General features: G+C 41.5%; 2 protein-coding genes across 3 annotated transcripts in view; one reads left to right on the top strand and one right to left on the bottom strand.

Moving 5' to 3' along the window:
* Window positions 1-2,153: 2,153 nt before the first annotated feature.
* On the bottom strand, window positions 2,154-20,511 carry TIMM23B (translocase of inner mitochondrial membrane 23 homolog B). 2 transcript variants are annotated; one of them, XM_082486366.1, is made up of 7 exons: window positions 20,353-20,511; window positions 19,709-19,767; window positions 16,520-16,613; window positions 16,209-16,293; window positions 13,567-13,625; window positions 10,852-10,962; window positions 2,154-2,825 (listed from the first exon to the last, which is right to left on the bottom strand). In XM_082486366.1, the coding sequence occupies exons 1-7, from the start codon at window positions 20,447-20,449 to the stop codon at window positions 2,710-2,712; spliced, it is 621 nt and encodes a 206-aa protein (XP_082342492.1). In that variant the 5' UTR covers window positions 20,450-20,511; the 3' UTR covers window positions 2,154-2,709. The 2 variants fall into 2 exon arrangements, with proteins under 2 accessions (XP_082342492.1, XP_082342493.1); XM_082486367.1 differs by having other exon boundaries at window positions 20,390-20,471.
* A 363-nt stretch (window positions 20,512-20,874) lies between these two features.
* The window catches only part of PARG (poly(ADP-ribose) glycohydrolase), a gene marked incomplete at its 5' end in the record, with an annotated part of 70,399 nt that continues 65,064 nt past the window's right edge, over window positions 20,875-26,209 (top strand). The window contains 2 exons of the mRNA XM_082486365.1: window positions 20,875-21,049; window positions 24,165-24,231. Coding sequence (XP_082342491.1) covers window positions 20,875-21,049; window positions 24,165-24,231 — 242 coding nt within the window. The remainder of the gene's footprint in view (window positions 21,050-24,164; window positions 24,232-26,209) is intronic.

The following is a 26,209-nucleotide window of genomic DNA, read 5'->3' as shown; positions in this document are numbered from 1 at the left end:
TACCTGTTACTTCAGACTCCCTCACTTGCTGCCGCAGCATGGAAAGCTGTCTCGGCTCTAGCAGCAAAACTAGATGCCGCGACTAGCACTGCAGGGGGCTAAAACACCGCACTTCACGCCGGCCGAGGTCTCCCGTGCTCCCATTTATGTTATACTGCATAGGAGGACTGTAAGGGCCTTGCCAGATCCTGTTTGCAACTTGACTTTCCTTCCTTTTATTCCTACTGAACTTGAGTATACTTTTGGTCACAGCTTTAAGTAGCAACTTTATACAGATTATTCGCCATTAAATTGTGAATGCAGTAGGTCTTGATACAGAACAACATCAAGTTGTTCTCTGTGTTCCACACTTACAATGCACATCCCTCCCTGCTGCCTCCATGCTGCTGTATTTCATAGCTCAAGCTATGGAGTGCTCCATATACAAACAGGTTATGAACCAGAGCTTTTAACAGTGCCAGAAACACAGCTATTTCAGAAAAATGCACTCAGCTCTGCCCCTGAGGTAAGCAATTCCAGGAAATGTGAGGTTATCGCAGACCAGATAACATGCTAAGTTGTCTCAGGAGTCAGCCTAGTCTTAAGGTTGTGGCAACTTTGAGCTTACAAAAAGCTTGTTTCTACATGATCTCCAGTGCACCTAAAGGAGGAAAAACATTAGTTAAGCTTCACAGTTTTCCTACTTCAATTAGGGGCAGATAGCTCCTGGGTCATATTTCAGTCCTGAAAAAGTCTCTAGAAAACCTAAAAGATACACCGCAAAGTTCCTGACACTTAAAAAGCAACCCTCGCTGGCCATCAGCCCTCAAAGCAGCTATCAATCCTTCATCCACCATTGTCAAGCGCGTAGGGGTGTGAGTCCTATTAACCATGACCAAGAAACATGGACGGGGAGGAACTCACCGATGCCACTGTGGAGAGAAAAGGCAGCTCGGGAAGAAAGCGCACGCGTTTTCCTGATATTCCATGTGGCAGCGCTGCACAGCCAGTGCCTATGTCACCTTTCTACAGCCTGCGAGTAGGGGACAGTTTATTTGGCGGTACAGCCCTTGAAAAATGCACGCTAGAAGGTCCAGCTCCAACACCACAACAGTTACACACAGCCCACCAAAAGACAGTGAAACATAAGGCTTAACCAGAAACCGCATTTACAAATTGGGTGAGAAAAGGCCTGGTTTCTTTCCTTTGTGCTACATCTAGTTAAATGCTAGAATAAAGCATCTGCTGTGACTTAGTATCCAAGCACAGCTAATTGAGTTCAACTGTGAAGGCTCGTTAGCTGCAGCACTTGCTCTATAAAATGCTAGTCTCAGCAGTCACCTCCCCCTAAAGAGGCTTCTTAGTAAAGCTGTGTTTCTTCTCAGAGGAAGGTAAGAGCTCCCCCCTTCCCTTTACTGCTTTTTTTTTGTTGTTGTCTTTATTTTTTGTTGGGTGCAATGTAGTTATTGAGCTGTTTCAGCAGGGAGAATGAAAAGTAAACTCTTGTTTTGCATTAAGTTGTTTACTGAGAAGTAAGTTTCCTGTTTTTTCCTTACCCTGCCTTCACACTGTCTCAGACCTGTTTAATTATTTAAGAGCTGAAGGAATGAGCTGTTATACAGTAACTCTAATTACTGAACTAATTCACAACTTGCTGTTTAATTTATGTGCAAACAATACTTGGTACATGGTTTAATTTTAACACTGAAGAAGGCACAGGTTCATCGTATCTCTTCATTCTGCCAATAACCTACAAACATTACTGGGGGTGAGGCAAGCTTGTCACTAATTAAAAATCCTGTAATAGGCAATGAGAGGAGTATTTATACTTCTCAGTTTCTAACTGTTGGCTATACAAATTCTGAGATCCTGGAGCACTCCAGTGTTTTGATGATCCAATGGCAGCTGTTCTGCATCAGCAACTGTACCTCACCCAGAAACAACCAGTTCCTTATTTATTAGAGCAAATAAGGGAGCGGAGCCAGCCCCTGGTATGCCTCGCAATCACCTCACATCAGCAGACATTAGCCTTGTTAGTTCATTTCCCCTCACCCACTAACTCCCCTGGGACTTTATCACCTCAGTCCTTCAAAACAAAACTGTAAATAAGAGTCACTGGATGCGGCATACTTTTGCCTTATCAGCGGTAGGAACAGCAAAGCATAGAAACGGTATTGTGTAATACCACCCTTTTTATTAATGATGATGTCCCTCTTTACAGCTTACCCTGTGCTACCAGAATAACAAGCCTTGCCCAGTGCCAGCAGCTACTTGAGGCTCCCACTGGCTCCAGGCACTGGCTGGCTGGGTGATGCACGTTGAACAACTGCAGTGAATAGCTCTATGGACACAGACTTTATTACGCAGCGCTATCGTTGTAGTACACGCAACCGAACAAACCTGGTAGCGCAGCAGGTACAGCTATGGGACTTGAGCATGCCTCGTAGCTCTGGCCCAGGGCTAGTTGGTGAGCGTGTCAGGGAGACTCTATCTTGGTGGCCATTCTGCTCACTTGCGGGTCCAACAAATATTGCTGCCTCTCCAGCGACTGGCTGGCAGGAAGGAAAGGGCCAGTCCAGTTATATGGTGGCAAAAGGTTCCTCCCAGCATGGCTTCCTTCAGTTTCAGGCTAATTGTAAATAAAATAGGAAAGGGCACCAGACAGCTCTCGCAACTGATTTGATTGGTGACTATGCAAGCGTGTCCTCCGTCCAGCGCTGGCTGCCCTGCTCAGAGGGACTGCCGGGCTATGGAGCCCTTCATGTGCTCCCAGTTGTTATAGAGAGCGTACAGGCCAGTAAGCGTCAGACCGGCAATACCACCTCGTGCTATCCCACGCACTCCACCTGAAAAAGAGAAACAGATTAAAACCCATTAAAGCTACATCTGAGGAAATGGTCAGCTACAGCAACCTCCAAGATGCTGTTCAAATCCAGAGGCATCTCAATGAAACACAGTTTTTCTTTTTTAGTAACTTCCCAGAAAGGGTACCTGTGCTAACTCTCTCCTCCCCTCAAACCTGCTGCCAGGCACAAGAAAGGTAATTCCTGATCCTGACACTAATTCTGCTGATGTGACTTCCTCTCAAACTACGTTAGCGCTACTGCACCTGGCTATAGCTAGGAGTCAGATGGCATTACAACTCCAATCCACCCAAGCGAGGGTTATGGCATACAGGGCCAAAAGTAGGGACTTCTGTTGCTTTTACTGAACAGCAGAATTTTTCTATTTCTCAATCGGAGAAACTACCTTAGTGAAGCTCCCAGAATGCACTATAAATGCACAGGAACACCTGAGAGTATGACCCTCAACACTAGGAAAACTTCACTGAGTTTGATTCTGCAATGTTTATCAATCCCAGCTGAAGCAAGTTAGATAATATGTACAGTATATAGAACAAGGCCAGCTTCAGCCTACAGCTAGATAAAACCTGCCCGCTTTGTTGATAAAACTGATAGTGGAACTCTGGTTCCTCAACTTGTAATGCATCTTGGTAATCAGTGATTTCTTTTTTTTTTTTTTTTTTTCTCCGTTATGGGTCATAAAGTTGTCCCACAGAATTGCATTTAGGCTTGTAGTGGGGCAAGAAGCTGTTGGTGCCAGCTAGACTGAGGCTGCATTACCTGTGCCGCAAGATTAAATGGATTTCATTGGTGTTATTAAACCTACTCACATCACCTAGGCACGTAGCGAAACCAAGAAGCTGCAGAAGTGATAGCACAAGTTGGACTTTGTACTAGAGATCATGCCTAGCCATAGTTTCTAGAAATTTCATTGCCAGACTGGCTGTGAGGAGTCGAGGGGGTTTTGGGATATAAGTCTTAGTTCACTGCCCTGTTGAGAACTCAACAGCTCTACGGAAAGTCATACTGTTTATGCACCTACATGCCTAAATCAGGATTTAGGAACACAACACGAATGTAGAATTCTATTTTTGATAACTCATCCTCAGTTTTTTAGCACAAAAAGCTTTTCACATGAAAGGTTTGAAGCTGGGTACACAGAACTAACCATGTGCAAGCAAGCCCCAGGTGAAATTTAAAGGACACTTTGTACAAAACAAATATTTGAGATAGTCTGTAAAAATGCTAACTTCTCATTACTTCTGGGAAAAATGAATAAAACATTAGGGCCTGATTTTCTGCTGTTCATATTAAGAAGTCATTGCTTATAGAAAAAGCCCTTAAAGAGGGCTCCTAACCATTCTAGTGTACAGAGAAATGCATGAAATGTGGAACATCCTCATAGAATGTAATGTAGTACAGAGCTATGACTATTCCTGCAGGCTCTTCCCTCGGCCCCTGGGTTCAATTCCTCTCCCTTTCCCGTTAAATCCTATTATTCCTATGGAAGAAAGGTAGGTTGAAAGCTGATCAAGCCTGGTTCCAGATTCAGGAAGTTTGTGAAGTTCAGTGAAGGACTGTACAAGAAAGCTATCTTCCTCAATTTGGATAGCTGGACCACTTTCTAGCGTCTCTGCAGGCTTGGACACAGTGCTGCTAAGATGTACTGCTCCTAACACAGAAAACATCAGCCAGGTGAGGATGGCAGCTCTGAATCCACTTGCAAAGAAAGTGTCAACCATTGGGCCTAAAGCAGTCTGTAGGTCTTGCAGACAAATTAAGGACTTTGAAGATGTTTCAGTGGAAGTCTGTTTCACGAACAGGAACGAAACTTGTACAGTTGCTATAGGTGCATTAGTGAGTGAGTTAGAAAAAAATCCCAGAAGAAAACATGCAAGAACTGTACCAGGTTCCTTGTGCCTCTGCTACAAAATTTTCCCAGTAATTTGTTTTGTAGCAGTTGCACCTGGTTTCTGAACTAGCCACAGTAATTACAAAAAAAGGGAAAGGAAAAGCTTTCTGTTCCCTAACTGGTTGGATTTGCATTTGAGTAAATACCTCCAGGCCTGTGGCAGACTTCAAACAGTAATGCACTGTAGAATGCAGCCTAGTTGCTGGGCAGGAAATGTTAAGCCCTCTGAGAAGATTACCTTGTTAAAAAAAAAATTAAATGCTCCACTCCCATCCCAGCTGTGTTTGCATGATAGAACACATTCCCACCCCTCCTCTGCAATCACCCTCTGTGAGCCTCTGATACCAAGTCTGCCTCGACAAACCCTGCTGGAAACATGATTGCAAGCCTCTAATCTTGCATGTCTGAGTACGATAACTTAAAGTTCCAGCTGATAGACATTTCTGAAAGCAGGTATTTTGAGATCAGGCAACTTGCACAACAGCTGAGAAGCTGCTATGGTTTTCTAAAGATACACCTGATGCTGTCTAAATGAGAATTTAGTTCTCTGTTTCCCTTTAGCTGCTGCTCCCTTTCACTGTATTGTCCTCCTCCTATACATTTAAAATAGGTTTCAGAGCACGCTATGCAATGACACGCAGAATTCTAATAGCACAGCTTTGCATTTCTTCATGGCACGATCTACTCCTAACACTGAATTTGACTCACATAGCAGGTAAAGACATTATCTGTATTGCAAAACACGAAGGTAAAATCTTCCATTTAGGACCTTACTGCCTCTATTTTCAGAATGTGTTACTCCACTATCCTGGGATAGCTCCTGGGATGTTTAAAGCTAGAACCATCCAACAGGAAACATCAGAAATACCTTAACTGAAAATCCAGATGCAGATATTTATGCCAAAAAAAAGAAGTCTAATAGTTGTGATTAGTTTTCTGTCTTCCAGTCTCTCACTCTCTCATATATTCAGAATGCAAACAGTTTCTCTTCCTTCAGGGCTTCCAGGAACAAGAATATTTTTAAAAAGTTTAGAGGGCTTGACTTTTCAAATGTACAAGGCAACCTCAGTTTTGCTCCAAATTTAAGCACAGTGGTAGCTATCCAGACCCTCTGAACCACCAGGCAGACATTTGTTTGAACATCTGCAGGTGGCCCTATGTCAGTAGAAAATTTGAACAATTTCCTCCTGCTGTTCCACAGTAGTCATTTTATGAAATCTTGTAAGTGTGGGCAAAGTCTGTGGGTACAGAAATTACTGAGGAAATGGATAAACTTCATTTTGGAAACTAGATACACTCCAGAAAAGCATGTTCTGCTTTCATACTGCTGCAGCTAAGACAGTATTGTGGTTAAAATACAGAAACAACAAAGCCTGAAACAGGGAACATTTCAGGTAGTTACTGTGGTGTGAAGGCTAATTTAGAAAAAACAATAAGATTTTATAATTTAATTTACAAGTTTAGAAGTATTAAAGCTGTTAAAATTACTTTGCAAACATTATTAAAATTCCCTGTCTTTTCACTGAGTGAAAGCAGTAGCACCTGATTGGCAGGAGACTACCTCAACTATTGTAAATGGCAGCAGGAATCCTTCAAATCCCTGCAGCACCAACAACTTAGCTCACCGTTTCTGCTGGGCAGAAGGCAGCACTGTTCTCAGTGGCCACACATATTCTTAGACGTTAGCCCTTAAGTAACAAAAAAAAGCCTCAACAAGCTATTACCTGTAGCACCTGCTTGTACTTTGCCCTTATCTCTTCCTTATTTTAGACCCGAAACAAAATCCTTTCACTAAATACCATTTGATTAATAGTCCTATAGACTTATGTTAAACGCAGGTTTTAACAGAGGTTCTTAATCTCTAAAACGCCTGACAGTGCTGAACTTCAAAGTTCAGAAGCAAATCCTTTACTTGCTTTTCTCCAAATAACGCAGAAAAATGAAATATCCCAGGGCCATACCTGCAGCAGTCTACAAAAAGCTCCTCTTTCCCTGTCCCCACCAAACAGAAACAAGAAAAATAAACAAACCTAGTCTGACCCAAAGAAAAACACAGATTGAGCCCAAAGGGAAGAGGCTTTTATAGCTCAAGAAGTAGTTAGCTAACACAACTGCCCTGAATTCCTACCCACTGAATGTCACAAAATTGATCTTTACCTCTGGTCAGACTTTACTGCTAGCAATAAAACATTTAGTTCTTCTTTAATAATTCATAATGTATTGACTTTTCAGGGTTGCGTTCTGAGATCTTAAAATGACAACCGCTAGCATGCAATTCCTTTCTTTTCAGATGTACACCATTTTATACCAAATTATGTAACTTCTATTATGCAAAAGGCATGAGATGCTCTGTCTAGTACTGGGTTCTTACTGCACAGAAGTACAGTAAACAAAATAATTTAGTTTGTCCAAAGCATTATTTTATTTTTGTCCCTGTTTTCCCTAACCTCAAAAGGGAAAAAAAAAATTTTAAAAAAGAACATCTGCAATCTGTGTAACCCTCAGAGAAGAGGTAAAGGTTATTTAACTTTGCTTACTGAAGTCTCTGTCAGGAATTTCAATGAGAAATAACTGGCTGTCACACTGGGTCAGACCAAAGTCCCACCTAGCTCAGTATCTTTTCCCTGAGCGATCAATACTGCATGCTTGAGGAGGAGCGTACGATCCCCAGCCAGCTGTACCTTTGTGACACGATGACTGGAACCACGTGCATTTTCATAGCGGGAGGGAGTAACAGTGACAATCATCTCTTTGACTTTTGCTACTTTCAGAGACTAATACAATTATGAGAAAGCAAAATAAAGATGTTTGATTTAGAAAAGAGGTTGAAAACACATGTAAGTGGGCTAAATATTTGTTTGGTTTAAGATGTGTTAGTATTTGTGCTTTGTAACATTTCTCAGAAAAACATAACAGATCTTAATTTCCACCTTTGCTTGAAATTGAAGAATAGAGAATAATATCTTGTTAAATGGAAAAGCCATCCTCATGGACTTAGGATATCAGACTCCCTTTTAGCAAAACTCAAACAGGATTGACTAAGCTGCAACAGCATTTCTAGTACACACACCACTGGCAAAGGAACACAAATGGTTTTCTTTGTCACTCAACTTCTACCCAGAACATTCAGTTTAAGTTGTGAGCTCAAAATGTGGTGTCCATAAAGTTGCAAGTCTAGTGTAAGAATTTAATACTGCACTCACAGTGCTACACTTGCGCTAAACTCTAGTCAGTAATCTCGGTATTAAATTTAATTTCAAATAAATGTGAAATCTAGAGATCCCTTTGGTCAAAGGCAGCAACTCATATGATGTTTCAAAGCTCCTCAAATCAGTTTTACTTTCAAACTCAACTCAAATCTGTTAACCTAGGCCATATAGTATGCAGAGATGGATTCCAGCTAACACTTGATTTATAATGGCAAGTTAACAGTATGAGACTCACTCCAAGGAGGACCACCAGAAGTCTTGGGGACTTCACTGCTTTAGTCACTTGTGATGGGGAACTTTCAGTGACTAACACCACTTCCAGTGAACACAGGGGGGCTGAACTTCCACAGTCCTCACCTGCAGACTTTTTAACACTCTTTTATCTTCTCACACACAAGCTGTGTGTTAAGTAGTCTTGCACAAAACTGCTCACACTCTAATGGTTTTAGAACGTGTGTATTTTGGAAAGCCATTTTTGTTTGACTGCTGGCATTTAGGTAATGATTAACACCTCTACAAGGTCAAACTGTGAAAACTGGGACCGGTTTGGGAAACAAATCTCAGCCTTCAAAAAGTCTTCCCACCATTTTTTTTCTTGTGCACTCATTCCCCTCAGCAAAAGCTTAATCACTTGTTTCAGAAATTCAATCTAGGCTTTGTAATGTACACAAGAATATTTTTCAGTGCAGCAGGGTTGCTGATGTGATTCTTCCATCAGTGCTATGTTTAAACACGAAGCAAAATGTCATAATAAAAAACCTGCCACACTTTACACAGTTTGTTCTTAAATATGTTCCTGATCTCTTTACAAAACAGAAATGATGGAAATGGGCAATCTGAGTGTTTGAACAGCACTACCTTGATTTGAAATGGCATTGGTGGGGGTTTCCAGCCAACACTAAAATATGGGGATTTATAACAGAAATGTCCCTGACTGCTTTCAATTTTTCCTTTTTTAATGCCAACACAACACTGCATTCCATGTAACACAGGAAACAATTACAAACTTGATATACCTCACAGATGTGAACTGATCATTTGTGTATGGCTTAAATATTCAAGGTTTTTTTAGTAAATATATATTGATGCTGGGTAAAGGCATAACTTAAAGGGAAGCTTTACCATACAGAACTAGGAAGGGCACTCTGGCATAAGGTGGCAGGAGAGGAAGCAAGGGAGAAGCAGCAAGAGGGACAGAGCATGAAAGAAAAAAAAAAGGAAAATAAGATTGGAATTAAATTCTTCAAAGAGATGCAAATAGCATCTTTTTCACTTCCAGACCTAATCCTTGACCTCTAAGGTCTACTGTGCCACTCAAGTTTCCTGCATATTGTGAAAAATATATTTCTTTTGAGTTTTTGTGCATTACAATTCATATGCATGACACACTTGAAATACAATACCGTAATGGACACAGACTTATTGACTACATTTACCTTTATCAGTGCTACCATTAGGTCAGTAGATCTTATGTTACAAAACAAAAGTCCCACTGTGCTCTGGTAAGAAAAATTTTTGTAGTGTCAGATGACCGTACCTGTGACTGGAGTAGTTATCCAGGGTTGCACTGCGCCAAAAAAACCCTACACATAATGCCAGCTCTATACTTCTGAAAGGTAAGGGGGAAGCTTCTGCTGGAGTGTAAGATGGCAGTTCTCCTTAATAACTTCCTACAGAAAACATTAGACTTCTATACTACTACCCTGCCCAGCTGTTGTTGGTAATCTGTCATATTGCTCATGAAATTCCAAATAAGTAATTAATTACAAGAGAGCTATGTGCTCTTGCAAGGTTAAGTGCACAAGCTAGTATTTATGAAGGCTACTCAAGTCAATTATTTTTTGGTTTCAAGTAGTGTAGGCCAACAGGAAAACAAGACTTCTCAAACTGTTTTGCCCCATACATAAAGCTGGCCTTCAGGAACACTTCGAGGATGCTGAGGCTCAGTTAGGTACGTAAGAGTACATAGGTTAATTATAAAATTATCTCCTCGGTAAAATACAGGTGAATCATACAGCCAAAACTTTACTGAGGTACTTAAAACTTATACTTTTTTTCCTGTGATAATGTCAATCTGCAGTACTCAGTAGTTCTCTAAAAAAGATGATCCCTCCAATTGTTCAGCTTGGCATATGTGTTTTGCTGATGAAGCTCAGACCCTCTCTTCTTCAAACAATTCAGTACACATCAGCAAACTAACCGTAATTCCATGCTGTTCTCAAATAACGTTGGTTTTGACCACTATGCAAAGACTAGAGTCCTACCACAAGACGACAGTTTCACAAACAGCTAAGTAGTAACTTCATAAATGTATCAGTTTCTCTATGCGTGTAGATTTTTTGCAGCTCCAAATACTACCACACAAATCACTTGTAATAAGTTTCATCTTGATGTGGTCAAGCTGTGTTCTCTGCATTCCTCCCCTCCCCAGCCCCCTTTCACTTTGGAAGGTAGTTCCCATCTGCCTGCATCCACTCATGGACTTGAGAAACTATTGGTTTTATTCCTGCTCTACCTGAAAAACATGGCTAAGAATGAGCTGTGTATGTATTTTATACAATCTCACTATAAATCTGAGTAAACATTTGAGTGTTTAGCCAGTACATATGTGTAACAGACATGTTATATATGGCTCTCTTGATTATTGTTAGTGCTGTGCAAGTTGGAAGGAATCCAATTTAATTCAGCTGGATTTTTTTTAAGTGCAAGTTTCCTTAAGTAGTCTTAGCTGTGTGAAAAACAACGAGTGGGTTAGGGGATATTGAGCTAATAGGTCTTAGTTCCTACTGTACCATTTTTACACTGCCAATTTTCAGAGCAGGACAGTATTTAGCGAAAGTAATGAGAATTCTAATAACTAGGATAAAGCAGCAGAAGAAAAAAAACTAGAAACATTTTGCTACTCTACCGGTGCTTTTGTATAGCATTCCTGTCAAGGTCCCAGCAGCTATGGTGTTCAGGTCATCTTCTGCACCTCGTGTTTTTTCAATGATGACTCCGAATGCACTGTATAGTAGAGCTGGGAAAGAAACATATTAAAAAATTCAAGATGAAAATTCCCATTCTCTGAGACACAAGGCTTAGAATCCAGGCTCAGTGTAACTATTTAGACTATGCTTCCAAAACACAGATTTTGTTTGTTTAAAGGGGGAGAATCCTTTGCAAAACCCCACCTTTGGTGTTTTTTTTCCAGACCTGTTTCTACTTTATGGATACTTTTTCTTTCTCTAGCTATAGTTTGGTTATAAAGTAGCATTCTTCATGACATCTAGTACTGCGTCAAGACATAATAAATATGTGATATAAAGCTCTGAATGAATTTTAAGCCCATTCTGCTAGTTCAAATTTATTTAAAAAACTTTTGAGGGTTTAACTTTGTACTGTCAGCCTTTATACTGCATCTGTGGATGGTATGAAACTAAATGCAACAACACTTTGTAGGTACCAGAGAAAACTGTTGCCCACATGTGACCAAGATGAAATGCAGGTTAGCATTCAGATCATGTTATCAGGGGCTGGAGTACAATGGGCTACATTTCCCTTAAAAATTATTATTAGACTGCTTGGGATTTGATGTTTACAGCTGCTCCACCTCTACCCGCATATGAAAACTTTGTCCCCGGACAGCCTTTTGCTTTGGGAGAACTTTGGGGACCGTCCTGGAAAGGATTAGAAAGAAGAATGTATGGGGTTTTAGTATGGATGCATATATGATCTCTGCATTTTGATGAAGGGAGAAGGCACCCCGATCCTCACCCCTCATGATGTATTTCTTGCTGACAAAGAACAGTAGACTATGTCATCATTTAAAAGTGACAGACACCATCCCGCTTTAATTTGTCCTCCAAGAATTTGAAATCTTTACTTCTGCTAAAAAGCATCTTAATCCTTCATAAGCAACCATATTATCGTTGGTGAGTTGAACAGTAGCATCTTTCTCCATTCAGCATAGGCAATGGTATTTTATGTTGTCTTACCAGCACATAGTATTAATAATTAGGGGAAGGAAAAGCTGAATTTAACATTTTAAAAAATAGTTTAACACAGATGTTGCTACCTCTGTTCAGGAACAGAATGACAAAAATTGTCAGGAGTGACAAAAGGAATCTCTGTGGTACAGAAATGCTGCACAAGCGAAATAAGATGCAAAAATATTTCAGCTCCGTGAAAGGAACTTCTCTGGTAGATAGGGTAAAGCAGAGCTATACAAAATCCCAAAATATCAAGTTCTGTTTAACTCTGTGACTTGGGAGGCCATATTTTATAAGAAACAACAATTCTTTACGGGAATGCACAAACATTTTCTTGAGTAATCTTTCTTCAAACACAGCTGAAAAAAACCTGTTAATGTGTCACTTAACCTGGAACCTTGAACTGCAGTGTGCCTGCATATCAGTTTTCAGACATGTTTTGATTAGATTTGGAATAGAAAATAAAAAAAAGAAGAAAACGCAAACCAAAAAAAAAATCCCACCAGAAAATTCACTAGGCAATATGCATCTCATGAAAACTGCCGTTCTTACTGCAGTTCAGAATCTCATCTCTATCCATGGCCTCTATGTTACGCCTCAAAAGCTGATGTCTTGAGTTAAATGGCAAGCTAATCAATCTACTCTTTAGAAATAAGACTGAAATGAAATGTAATAAATCCAACTAAGCCTATGCTTGAATGCATTTTTCAAAATTCAAATGTATGTAAACTGGGTTACAACATGATGTGATCTCTGTTTTAAATATTACTAATTCTTCTATTACCACTTTGTGGGGCAATGAGTTCCATCGTTAATCTTCAAAAATAATTTCATCAGTTTTGGATTTTCTCCTTTCAAAGTAACCGAGCATCCTTTGGTCTTTTAAAATTTGGGGGGAGAAGACAGAGAGCTTGTATCCTCTAGGGCATTAGTTATTCCACTGACTTTTATGAAATCATCTGAAGTTTTTTTTCTGAGGCAACTGATGTGATTTTATTTCCTGCCCCCCTCCCCCACCAAACCTCAGTTCACAGTAGTCTCTTTCTTCTATATCTGGCTTTTGATCACTTTCTTTTCTTTTTTCTAACCCATATTAGTTATAAGCAACATTTAGATTTAAAGTGGGTGGTATCATCTGTGATTTTTCTAGCTAAACTACCATCATAAAAGGATAAATCTTTGTAGTCATTATCACATTCTTCTACAGATAAATATTTTGTGTTCTCTTTAACTGGAAACAGACATCAGGCAGTTGCTTACATGACCACCGAGTCTCTTCTTAGGTTATTAAAGTTATTTCAGAAGTATTCAATTTTATTTTTTGCCTAAAGTTGTGATTGACAGGAATTTATTAACAAGTAAGCATTATCTATAATTTCCAGTTGCTCCTGTTATTCCACAGGTAGAGTTCTTGTTTGTAATCTACTAAAAATTTGGGGTTTAATTACAGGCTTTTGGCTACTTATGCTTCAAATCCTATTTTAGCATCTAATTTCCTTTTCAGTGTCTACTGAAATGCCCTCATTCCCAAAGAAAAAAAAAAATGCAGTTTTTACTGATGGATTTCATAATGAAAATCTAGAGAATACACTTTGCCACCAAACAGATACATCTTTAAATTGTTTTCCCTACAAAATATCGAGTTTACTTACCCAGAGATCCCAGAGTGTTAGCCCATAACGCTCCTTGCCTTGTCACCATATTTAGAATTCTATAAAGGAGTTAAAAAGGTATTAAAACCTTTAGCTCTCTGTGTTTACATTGAGGCAGTGTTTATGATAGTAAGTGTAATGTGTTTACACTATACATTTGATTAACAAAACTGGAATAATGAAGCAAAAGCCCTTCAAAACAAAACAGTAACGAAAAGCCCACAGCTTGGTAATACATAATCTCCTCTGTCACATACCACAAACAGTAATGCAGGCAAAACCAAAGGTAAATATTTAGTCCTGTCAAGTCTAAATCACAGAATCACAGAATTTTCAGAGTTGGAAGGGACCTCTAGAGATCATCTAGTCCAACTCCCCTGCTAAAGCAGGATTACCTAGAGCACATTACTCAGGACTGCATCCAGGCGGGTCTTGAAAATCTCCAGAGAAGGGGACTCCACAGCCTCCCTGGGCAGCCTGTGCCAGTGCTCTGTCACCCTCACCGTAAAGAAGTGTTTCCGTGTATTTGAACGGAACTTCCTGTGTTCTAACTTGTGCCCATAAAGAGAGAAAGAAAATCTTTCTCTCTTTTCAAGTCAAATTTGCCCCTTACCAGGAATCCAACTTCTACCCTTCAAATGACTTTCTAACCCTAGTTGATAAATGTTCCTTATGTGGTGACTACGCATAGATCCTGAGAATGACTGATACACTTACGCTGACTTAACTGGGTAAAAGACCTCCAAGAAAGCTAGAGTGCTCTTCTAGAAGGTGCGAGCAATACAGGGACCATGTGTTGGGCGGCATGGTGATGCCTGAACAAATGGCGTGGGTATTAAAAGCAAGTCTGAACCAAATCAAGTCAGGAAGAAAAGAGGCAATCTTTTGCACTTCCATTTGTCAAATTTAGGACCCAACAAAAGGTAAAGTACCCTCAGTATTTCTGTATGTATGCTTCCAGACTAGCACTAAAGAGGGAAAGCAAATCTTTAGCACACTCTCAGGGAAGCACAATGCCACTTCTTTTTGGCATCAGCTGTCTCCAGAATGGTGACAACAGCAGCCAGAAGAAATGACTGATCTTTATCTCCCAGCAGTGTAACACTATCACAGGCACAGTACTGCTCTGGACAGCTGACTACTGCTGGAACTTAGCCTATCACTTAAAGCAATGAAAATGTCACACATTATGTTCCTTCTGATTTGATTTCATTTTCCACTACTTTTCCTTTTTTTATAATTTCCATTAGGAGACACAGGCATTACCGAATATTGTTGGACAATGAACTAAACAATAATGGATAACTTCATTTTTGAAACGAGAAAAAAATCCTAAAGGCTAGGGTATTGACAACCTCCCCCCTAATTACAACTCCCACCCCCATTTTGTTAACATTACGTGAATTCCGAATCGATGAGAAAATTCATAATTTTAATAACCATGACGTACTGTGAGATACTTGATGACAGCAAAATTTAAGTACAATAACGATAAATTTGAAGCAAATCTAGCTAGGCAAGTCTCTTCCCTGAATCTGATTAGGAAAACATGGAACTTAATACACTGTTTCAAGGTGATGACCTTCAACATGCCTTTTCCCTTGAAGGGCAAGGCCTAACAGCAGCATGTGCGGTGACTGCCACCTGCTGGGCTCGACCTGTGAAAGTTTGTGCTTAACATGTTTTTGTCTGACCCAGCTTGTTCCAAATATATAACATACAATTCTGTTCACCTAGAACATTACGGAAGAGTCATAATTATAGTGGGGACTATTTTGGTTCTAACTCTAGAGGTGGTAAAGAACGGGATGAAGAATACAGAAACAGAATTTAAAAAGGAGCAGAGCCAGTACAAACTGTACTGGGAAATATTAAATCCCCCCTCTAAAATTCCTTTTTTCTAAAGTATTGTGGGATTGAAAATGGTTTCCTCCAGTATTTCACTCCTCTAGTTTCCTACATCTCTTTCACAGGCATTTAAGTTTTCTTATAGTTATGTTGAAACTACCGATAATTCTAGAAGAATACTGCCAGAAAAAAATGTGTTCCTATCTTTATTGCGTTCTTTCAACCTATCAGGTAAGGTGAAAACATGGGAATGCCATGGGTGTTCATGGATGCTGTAATCCAGAACAACTTCCACCATGCAACACTTGCTGAGCAGCACACACCAATGTCATCCCTAATGGAAATCCAGGCAGGCCCAGTTTCCGAATTTTCATCTCTTCCTGGTTTTGAAAAGTTTGGGAAGGAAGGGAGAACTTGCTCTCAGATAAGTGACAGCAAAAAATAGCTCAAAGCAAACTGCTGCTTCTGGGAATATTTCAACATATAAAACCACTGTTCTGACTTTGAAGTAGATTTCTAGTAAATATCAAAGTAGTAATTTATTCTCAAATATTTAAGGTAAGTTAGAGGACATAGCAATTGTCACTAAATAAAAAGAAAAAAGCTTGAACTGAACATCTTTATAACTAAAAACATTTCATAACTTGATGCAGACAAACACTGACTCTCATTTGTCTCCACTAAAGACACAAAAATACACTTATTTTTGCAGTATATTCAGATCCATCCTTGTACAAGCTGGAAGAAACAATTCTGTCACTAAGGTGTACTTTTTTTTGAGATTAAACACTTACTGTACATTTCTAGGTTTTGACCACACCATATTCTGCGTCTCCTTCAAGCCAAGTCGCAAACCATTCAGCGCACCAAATGCTGCCCCTAGTTAGCATAATAATATCAGTTATTACTTTTTAAGAAGCAAAAGGAAAAAAAAGAGTAATACTAGAAGCACATACTGAGAATAGACTTCAGTGTATAGAACGAAGTCAAATAGCTGTTTATGTAAGACTAGATTGCAGGACAAGACATTTACAATCTTGTCAATTACTGTAGTACATAGGTGTTACCTGGGCAGCTGTGAAAAGTGAAAACCACAACCACCTACCTGTCATACAACATCCTCCAATGGTAAAAAAGGCCAGCTCAAATCTGCCCCGAGTTTTGTTGGCTCCTGTGGGCAAGATAAACTCATCTGTATCCTGAGGGAAAACAAAACAAAACAAACACTTTTGCATTTTCCAAGTGTACGTGCTTTAAAGCGTAGGCCATGTTGCCTTTTTTCTTTAATCCAGGCAATGAATGAAAGAGAAGACACATACACCCACTGTTTCTGGAAAACTGTTGTCTATCCTAGAACAGAGATGGAATAGACTACACGTATACTTTAGAAAGAATGGGAAAAGACTTAAAAAAGGTAAATTGATTGAGAGCTTTTTTTTTCCTCCCAGCTGTCCTACCTTTTTATAACTACATCAGGCAGTCAAGAAACTTATATTGTGTGGGTTGTTGTTTGTTTTTTAAATGACTATTTACTTAATTATTTATTACATCTTGCAGCCAGCAATACAAGACTCACTGCCCTCTAATAACCTTCCTGCTGTCTGAATACACAGCACTGTTTCCTCAATGAGCAACCTATACTGATGCAGTAACGTGTTAAGGTTTCCCACTACGCTGACACTAAAGAAAAACTGCCTTTGTACCAAAAGAATTACTTCCTTACAGGGAAATAAGTGACTTACTTTGAAGACATGAAAAACATAAGGAACGTATCAAAACTAGTGATGATCAGGCATGAAATATGCGTGCTTGGTAGTTTTTTACTTGTGCATCTTTCTCCCACAGGGACAAGCTTGTGTTCTCATAAATCAGATTGGTCTAAAAAGCTAGAGAAATGGGCTGATAACTAGCATATGTGTCGAGATAAGGTAGGCCAAAGCACTTTTTCAATATGAGACACTGACAAGACACACACGTGTTGGTAAGGTGCTAAAGCAGTAAGATCTCTTTTTATGTTTCTGTGCTTTCCAGTCATAGTATTATTCACCCTCTATTTAATTGATATATATGACTGCAACAACTTCAGGCTCAAATAATTGCATTCTAAGGGGTGTTCTTAGTCCATATTTGGCACTAAACATGGATGGCAATAGAGAAAAATATACAGTTTCTAAAATTGTGAATACTTTATCAATAAACTGAACCTATAATATTGTTTCTATCTTCCCTGTAACTAGGTATTTGGAAAAAATCAGTGCCTACACTAGTTAGAAGTCAAGATGAAGCAATCATTGTCTGTATGTAACCTCTACGTTTCTATAGAGACAACAACCTAGGAAGCCCACCCTCTAGATTTCTGACAAAAGCTGGCATGCAATTTTATAATGCATACCTGCTGAAGGTATCGAAAGCATTGCAGAAAACACATTGTTTTGCACCTGCATTAATGGACTAAGAGAGAAAGAGGGTTTTAAAGTCATGAATACCACTGCACCATTCGCTATTATGGGACGACCAGGATCAAAATGTAATATTCTCAACAACGAGGCTGACTTTTTCTGCATTCTGAAAGCAAATGGATGTTCTTTAAATAGAAGAGACCCTCACCCCTCCATACACACCTTCACAGACCAACCAATTTTAAAGACTAATAATTTAAGTTGTATATTAGCTATGTCTTTTTCCTTGAATTTTTCGAATGACAGAATGGTTAAGGTTGCAAGGGACCTGCAGAAAATGGTTAGTGTAATTTCCCTTGCTCACAGCTGGGTCGGACAGTGCTGGTTGCTCAGGGCTATACCTGGGTTTTGTGCATCTCCAAGGATGGAGACCCCACAGCTTGCCGGGGCAACATGTTCAAGTAAAAAAAATTCTCACATTTAAATGGAATTTCCTTTTATTTCAATGTAATTGCTAGTGTTAAACATAAAGAGCAGTGAAGTGTTACAACCCAAGCTGTAGCCTCTAGTATTACATCAATAGGTATTTTTAGAACTGTTTATAAGTTACTCATGATGCCAATGCCAACACCTTCTTTTCCTTTAAAGCAAGCTTATTTTTTTAAAAAAATTATTGGTATACACATACTTTGTTCCAAAAAAATCTATTATACCGTTTTTAACACCAACATGTTCCCAGATGTACTGTACTAACTAAACAAGACAACTTCAGAAGATATTTTCAGAAGAGGTCTAAATAATCACTTAGCATTTTTTTGACCACTGAACAACAGCAGGCAATATAATCATGCTAGTGAATCCACTTCAAACAGAGGCATATCTCCTCTTTTCTACCAACTGTTACATTGTAATCTTTACTACAACAGCTTCTGGAGAAAGAGAAATATAAAAACCAGTCCCCAGAACTGCATTCAGAGCTTACAAAAGAAGTAGTGACCTAGTATATCATGAAACAAAAGGCACACAGATTAGCAAATACCACTGTTGACCTTCAGTGCTACTTCTGCAAAATTTAAGGTTCTCAGATAAGACAAGCCATATATATAAATATATAGAAAATATTAACTAAATAAAATCATTAAGACATGCATCCTTATTGGATTAACTTAAACCCTTTCATCTAGAGTTAATATTGCTAAGAAAGGAAAGCATTATAGGATTTTAAATTACTTTATTTTCCTTGTGGTGGCCTATGGGCCATCATGCTATGTTAACTAATATTAAGCTGTGTAAGTATGATAGATACATCATTCTCTAGAATAAAACGGAAAGCTCTATTTCATGATGGCATCCTTTCAGCTGGGAAAGCACATAAGGAAAGTGGTGTGAAATTCGCTGCTGCTGTGATGACAGTACACGCGATGACAAAGCCTGTATCTGGTCTGCGGTTTGGCTGAACACCTCTGTAAACCAATTGACCTCACCACAGTACAGAAAACTAATCCTTCAAAAGACTAAAGAGCTTCTGGCTGCTCTTACTGACTGAAGAGGCTCAGAGGAGGGTGTGGCAAATGCCAGAACTTGTGCAAGGGTGTGTGGGGCTGTATGCTTCAGAGTACGGAAGGAGACCTCCTCTTTTCAATACTGGCGGGCTTATATTGACACAAGTGTCTCACTTATCGTCTCTATTAAAACTGGTTTTCTCCTCCTAGATGCCATGGCACTGCAAGCTTTTATTAGGTACAATACTGTCAAAAATCTTTCATTTCAACTGTTCATCACTTCAAGACTTCAGTACATGCCACACAGCATTGCAGGATTTTTCAGGTTTTCACATATGACCACATAAACAATGGAATCAAGTTCAACACAATAAAAACAAGTCGCCTTCTCACCTGTACTAGATACCTGGGGTCCAAGTTTAAATACGGAGACAAAGGGCTCATTCCAGTTACTGAAAGGTAAAAACAGAATACGTTAAAATCAATTTCCCTAGTAACAATTTCACACCCAGTAAATTAAAGGGGGCAGACCTCGTGCGCGGAACCAGTGAAAATTACGCCGTTAAATTGCACAACGGATTAAAACACGGCACCGACTGACCCTCCCGCTCCCCCTCCCCCCCCCCCCCCCCCCCCCCACGTTTTCAGGACGCGCGGCAGGAGCGGCACGGATAGCACGGACGCGACGTGTCTCTAACCACTGCCCGTCGCACCACGCTGTCACGGCCGAGGGCCTGGTCGTTGCGAACACCGCCCGCCTCCCCGCTCCCACCGCCGGCGGGGGCAGTGCCGTGTCTCGCCTTCCTGCCGGCCCGGAGGCCGCCAGAGCCCCAGCCCACTGCCGCCAGGGCCCCTCGGCCCCTCAGCGGCCGCCCTCGGCCGCATCGCGCCGTGCTGATTTCCGAGAGCGGCCCCGCCACCCCCGGGCCTGCACGGGCCGCCCGGCCCCGCTGACGGGAAGCGGATACTGCCCTCCCCCTCCCCCCCCAGCCCCGCCACCCGGGCCCCACCGGTCGCCCCTGCGCGCCGGTACTCACGCGGCACCCCGGCCAGGTCGGCGTGGGAGTACCCTACCCCGCCGGTGCCGAAGAGGCCGCCGAGGCCCGTGCCCTTGGAGTTGCCGCCGCCCTCCATGGCGCCGCCGGGCCCCGCGCCCGCCGCCCGCCGCAGCAACGACCGCCGCGCGCCGCCGTAAAGCGCGCCGCGCTGCTTTCCGGCCCGCGCGGCAGCCGCTGGCGGGGGAGGAGCGCGGTCGCCATGGTGAGAGGGGCGAGGCGGGCGGGGAGCCATTTTGCTGCGAGCGGCGGTAGCGGCAGCCCCTGGCCCCCTTCGCTGGACGCGGCTCGGCTCCGGCCTCGCCGCTCCTTCCGCGCCTCCCGCCGAGGGGGCGGCCGGCGAGACGAGCCCGGCGCTGCGGGCCGGAGGATGCGGAGGGGTAGAGCCGCCGCCGCCGCATCGTCGCGCCGTCCCTGGGGGGCGGCTGCCGCCTGGCCCCGGCGGCCGCTGGCGGGCCCGCGCGGCTGAGGCGGGCTGGGCGGGCGGAGGAGGGCCCGCCGAGGATGAGTGCGGGCTGCGGGCGGGACCCCCCTCGGAAGAGAGCCCGGCCGAGCACCCCCAGCCCCGGCGGCGGCTCCCAGGGAGAGTGGCCGCCGCCGCTCGGTCCCCGCCAGGAGGGGCCCGGGGGCAGCAGTTCCGACAGGGGCAGCCCCGCCGCCACCGCCGTGGGGAACAAAGGTTTGTACCGGCCTCCCCGTGGCAGGGGGAGCGGCCAGGCGAGCGGCGGGGCTGGGCGCGGAAGGGGGCTCGCTGGGGGTCCGTCCTCCCCACCCCCGTTCCCCCCTCTCTTCGTGGGCTTGGGCGATTTTAGGGTGCCGGGGGACGGGCCAGCTCTTCCCGCGAAGCCTGGGCGGTGCTGAACTTGCCCAAACCGGGCCGGAGCGCTGCTCGGCGGCCCCCACTGCCCCGTCCCGCCGACGCCGCGCCTGGGGCTTGGTGGGAGGAGGCGGCCCGGGGCTCGGTCGAGCTGGGGGGTCCCTCCCTGCAGCTTATTGCTTCGCTGTGCTCCCGTCGGCGCGGTACACTGCAGGGAGGGCAGCGTTAAAAGGCGAAGGGCAGCTTCTGCCGGTGCGCGTCGCCTCCCCGGAGCTGGCCTGCCGTGTCGGGCTTGAATCGTCTCTAACTTGGCTACTCCGAGCCAGCGTGCCCCGTGTGCCCGAGCCCGGTGGTGTGGGCAGTGCGCGTTGCTTCCCTTTGGGGATGGTTTTGGGTACGGGGTCGTTATCCTGGCTCTGTGCCTGCTTCTCTACAAACTTTTGGGTAACAGTGCAACCCCCCGAGTGAGGGGCGAGCCGCCAAAGGTAGCGTGTGTCCCGTGTGCGAGGATGAAGACTAGCTGTAGGGGAAAGGGCCCTCGGCAGGGTGTTGTGCCAGGCTATCGCAGCAGGGAGAGCAGAGGGTAATGACAGGAACCCACATGGGCATGTGACTGCAGGCCTGGGGCACTGCTGGTCCTCTGGGGTGCCCCTCCTGCTGCGCAACACAGCTGCGTGGAAAAGGCGCCCACGTGGCTTCCCTACATTATTTTTATTTGGAGCTAATGCTCTCAAAATAAAATTTTAATGCACAATAAAGTACCTGTTTCCAGAATAGAGAAAAAAACCCCAAACAACCAAACCCCAAACAGATTTGCTGTGGTCTTCAGTTGATGAATTAAACCTCAGTAAGCAGTAGTTAAGAGGCAACTTAGAGTAGATAATAGTTTGAATTTATACGTATGCACTCCTACAGAGTGATGAATAAGAATCTTCTAAAAATTAGGTTGTTTTCCTCAGTGGTAGATTCTGAGGAATCATTTGTTTATGGGAATGATTTGGGGAATCTTGAACAGAAATTGAGACACCACTTTAAAAAAATTTACGCGAAAGTCTGGTTTTATTGTTTACACTGAATGTAAGCATACGTTGTCTTTTTATTGCCTCTTATGCTTTTATTACCTTATCTGTAGCAAAAAGAGATGTTAGTAGTATTAAAGAAAAATGGATTGTGTTATGTTGGTTATAGGGCTTGAATGGCTATTCAGATGTGAAAGTTCAGACCAAAGCCATTTTGTTCTGTTCTGATGCTGCTCCTATCATCCCTACTTATTGTGCTAATGAATAAGTACTCCTTCCTCAATGCAAGTTTATACCTCAGGAGGTAGTCAGCTGCCTTTGAAGAGGTTTATTTGTCCCATGTTTAAACATGTCTTTTCAGGTTTTTTTCTGGCTACTTCTTTCCCCTTTCCTGTAGGCAATTTAGGTTAGCGCTTCAAACAGAAAGTTAAATTTGGTAAATGGAATGACTAATATACTTAAGTTTTAGTGAATCTTTAGAAATAAAAATCTTTCAGCTCATAAAATCCATCAAGCTGTTATTTTTGCCTGAGTTGGGTGAAGCTGACCGTTTGTTGAAAAATTGAATGGCTGAGTATGGCACAGGTGTCCTTGTGCTCATAATCTACATACTCCCTGGTGACCTAGTCACATGGTGGCAATTTTGCACTATTGTTTGGGCAGTTTCAGAAGAACTTAAAATGATTTAAACATTTTCTGGAGATTACTTTTTCATTCTAGAAATTCTGTACTTTTGATGAGGATATTTGATAACCAGCTGTGAAAGTGTTCAAGGCCTCAAATGTTAGAAAAAGCGTTTATGAAACAATGTCTCTTAAGTTACCTATGGCTTAAGCTTCCTATGCTACACAACCTCCATTTGCAGTAAAATGCTGAGTCTTTCCATAATGACTATTAATCAGAATAGCCAGATCTGCTGTATTGGTTTTTAAGTTCTGCAAAACCACTGTTGCAATTGGGGAACTACAAATTTTACTTACCCAGTTGAAAGCAGTGAATAAATACCTCGCACAGTCAGCAGTGACAGGTAGAAGAAAAGGAACTGAAGCTAGTTGCCAATTTTTCAGAATTATCTTTAAATAACAACAACAAAAAAAACTGAAAACCCCTTCTTATACTAATGAAGATGACTTTCCAGTTGTGAAATAACTGCTTTGAGGTTTTTCTCCTTATTTGCCCCCAAGTCTCTACATAATTAGTTCATGTGCTGCTGTTCTATTGAAAGCTTGTCTGAACTGCAACATCACATTCACTGGAGCTGTGTCCTTGGCAGTAAATCCAAAAAAAAGGTCCTTCACATTTAGTTGCTGTTTAGGGGAGTGAGTATTGATAGGCTTTACAAATTGTTCATGTATGGAAGGGAAAAGAAAAAGTCCTTTTCTCAGCACTTGTCACTTCTAAGGTGTACAATGTTTATATTAAGCCTCATGTTTCACAGTATGTTACATATGAATAAGGTTCTTGGCTGGGTCTTCCAAGATGCCTAGTTAGTTTTTTGTTTGTTTGTTTTAAGTTATGTCATGTTGCCTTTTCATTCCAAAATTCAGCAGAAGCCTTTCAGGGCTCACTGTGATGGTAACTAAAGGTGCTAATGAGAGCTGGAAAGTTCAAGTTGCCTTTCTTTTTTTTTTTTTTTTTAATCTAGAGATTTGCTGTATGTTTTAAATCGTATTAAAAAAAAAAAAAGTTGGATGGAAAAAAAACCCACCACAGACCAAGCCTGGCATTTGTAAAGATTATTACAGAAACTACAGCTGCTGTCTGATACAAACTAAATATTGCATCACACATAGCTTTAATAGTGTTAGTGTCTCAATGCTCCCTGTAGTAGAGTTGATAATGAGGACTTAGTTGAGGTGTTTTTATCTTCATCCAATGAAAGTTACCTTGTTCATATGCAATCATTTTGCAGTTTTATAATGTTTCATGTAGTAATGTAGTGAACTGTGGTTTTTCAGTTTGTAAACAACGGACGATTACCACTTGGTTGGAGAATAAAGGACCCAAGACAACAGAGTCCAAAAGGTAAAACGTACAGCATACCTTTTCAAAAGTTGTGTTCTTTCAGTGGGCCTGTGAGGAACTCAATGCGCAGGTTGCCAGTACGGGTAGCTACTGAGAAAAAGGCAACCCCGTTTCTGCTGCTTTCCTTACCTTGGCACATTCCCTTGAGTATAATTTTCACTACGAAAAGCTAATTGGTCCCTCACCCCTCCCCTCTAACCCCCAAACCCAAACTTTTTTTGCTGACTTAGCTTCTTGAAGCACCTCACTGTTCAGGTGAATAAATACTGCTGCTCCTGCAAAGAAAAAGATGGGAACTTACAGCAAGGGAAGGCAAAGTGGAACTGCTGCTTCCAGTGGCAGCCAACCACTACTTCGAGTTTGCTGTAATATCAGACTATGTCCTTAGTCGACAGCTCTGCTTTTATTTTTGTTTAACATAGAGCAATAACAGTTACAGATTTTGGCTGATGGTCCTGCATTCAACTCAAAATTTTGTTAATTTACAGACAAAATTCTGTTTCGGTTCGTCTCATTGCACTGTGTAGTATAAGCATGTGCAACTGGATATAATTTGGACCAGAACTTACAGGTGCTCAAATGTGCATTCAGATTATTTTGTGAAAGATGTTATAAAAGTTTTGCTGCTGAATGGCACCAGGTAAAGTTTGATTTTTATTTTTTTTTTTATGCTAATGTAGTCTGTCAGGAGCAATGTTTGCAAGGCAGAGTTAAAAATAAACTCTTAGGAGTCAAACCATCTGGTGCAGAGGAATATCAGATATTATTTTTCTACAGTTGCAATTGTAAATATTCTGGTTTATTTTTCATTGATGTTTGTTAATAAATAGAAATTGAAATCTATAGCAGTGCTAGAACAGCTAGGAAAACTTGTGATAATGATTAATACAGAAGTACATAGGGCTCAATTACAGGCTCATAGGTTGCAGTAAAGCAAAGATGTTAGGAAGATGCTTAAGGAGGGAATGAATATTATTTTATTTTTTTTTTTAAGATTCCGTTTAGAGGATTGCTTTTACATGCCCACCTCTATCCTTGCTGACAGATTACAGCCTAGTCAGTTTTAAGCAGCAGGTTAGTCGTGTAAACACTTCATGTGCCTATCTGCTGCATGTTGCATCGCAGTTTTAATTTATTTGAACACTGTGTTAGATTTGATTTCTCATCTTAAATTGGCAACAGATGTCAGTACATTTAACCAGTTGTTTATTGAGATGGCAGCAGTAACATGATTTTCATTTTTCTTCATCAAAATTTTCAGTGCAGGAACAAATGCATAGAGGTGGAGTTAAATTATCATAACAAAGACCCCTCTAAAATCCTTTGGTTTTCAAATAAGTTCTGAGCTATCATCTGTTGTGCCAAGCAGCCCCTCCCCCCCCCTTTTTTTTTTTCCTTTTTGTTCTGTAGTGGTAAAGGTGTGAATGCCATCTCTTTATCCAGAGTACTTTTTTAGAAGAGGATCTGTTCTCATTCATGGAGAGAATTAATGCCTTCAGGAATCTGTTAAGATGTTTAGTTGTCTAATTTAGGATTGTGAGATAATTGTGTATTTTCCTTTTTTGTGTAGATGGAAACCTGGGCAATGACCAGACATACAGAGTTTAGTGTGCTCAGTTTGCATTGGTTCTGTACAGTGTTGTAACAATACGTTCAGGAGAAGGTATTGTTCAGAGTGATATATCCTCCAAGACTAGTCAGGTTTTTTTAATATTCATATGGTGTCTAAATATTTTTCTTTATCAATACACTGACACAAAAATTAGTATGTAAGTGTGAAATGACTTTCCGATGTTGTCTTGAAAAGTTTCATCTGCTCATACAAAACTTGCTTAATTTCCCTGGGTAACTGTTAGGAGACATTTCTTTCCATTCTTTGTGTAAGACAAAGCAGGACAAATTGGGTTATTTTCCCCTTATTATATATAATAATTGATTTAATGTGTATTTTAATTTTTATTATCAGTTCTAAATACAT

Source organism: Vanellus vanellus (genome assembly GCF_965231255.1).
Source record: "Vanellus vanellus genome assembly, chromosome: 7".
NCBI classification, from domain to species: domain Eukaryota; kingdom Metazoa; phylum Chordata; class Aves; order Charadriiformes; family Charadriidae; genus Vanellus; species Vanellus vanellus.
This window is presented reverse-complemented; position numbering and strand designations above follow the sequence as displayed.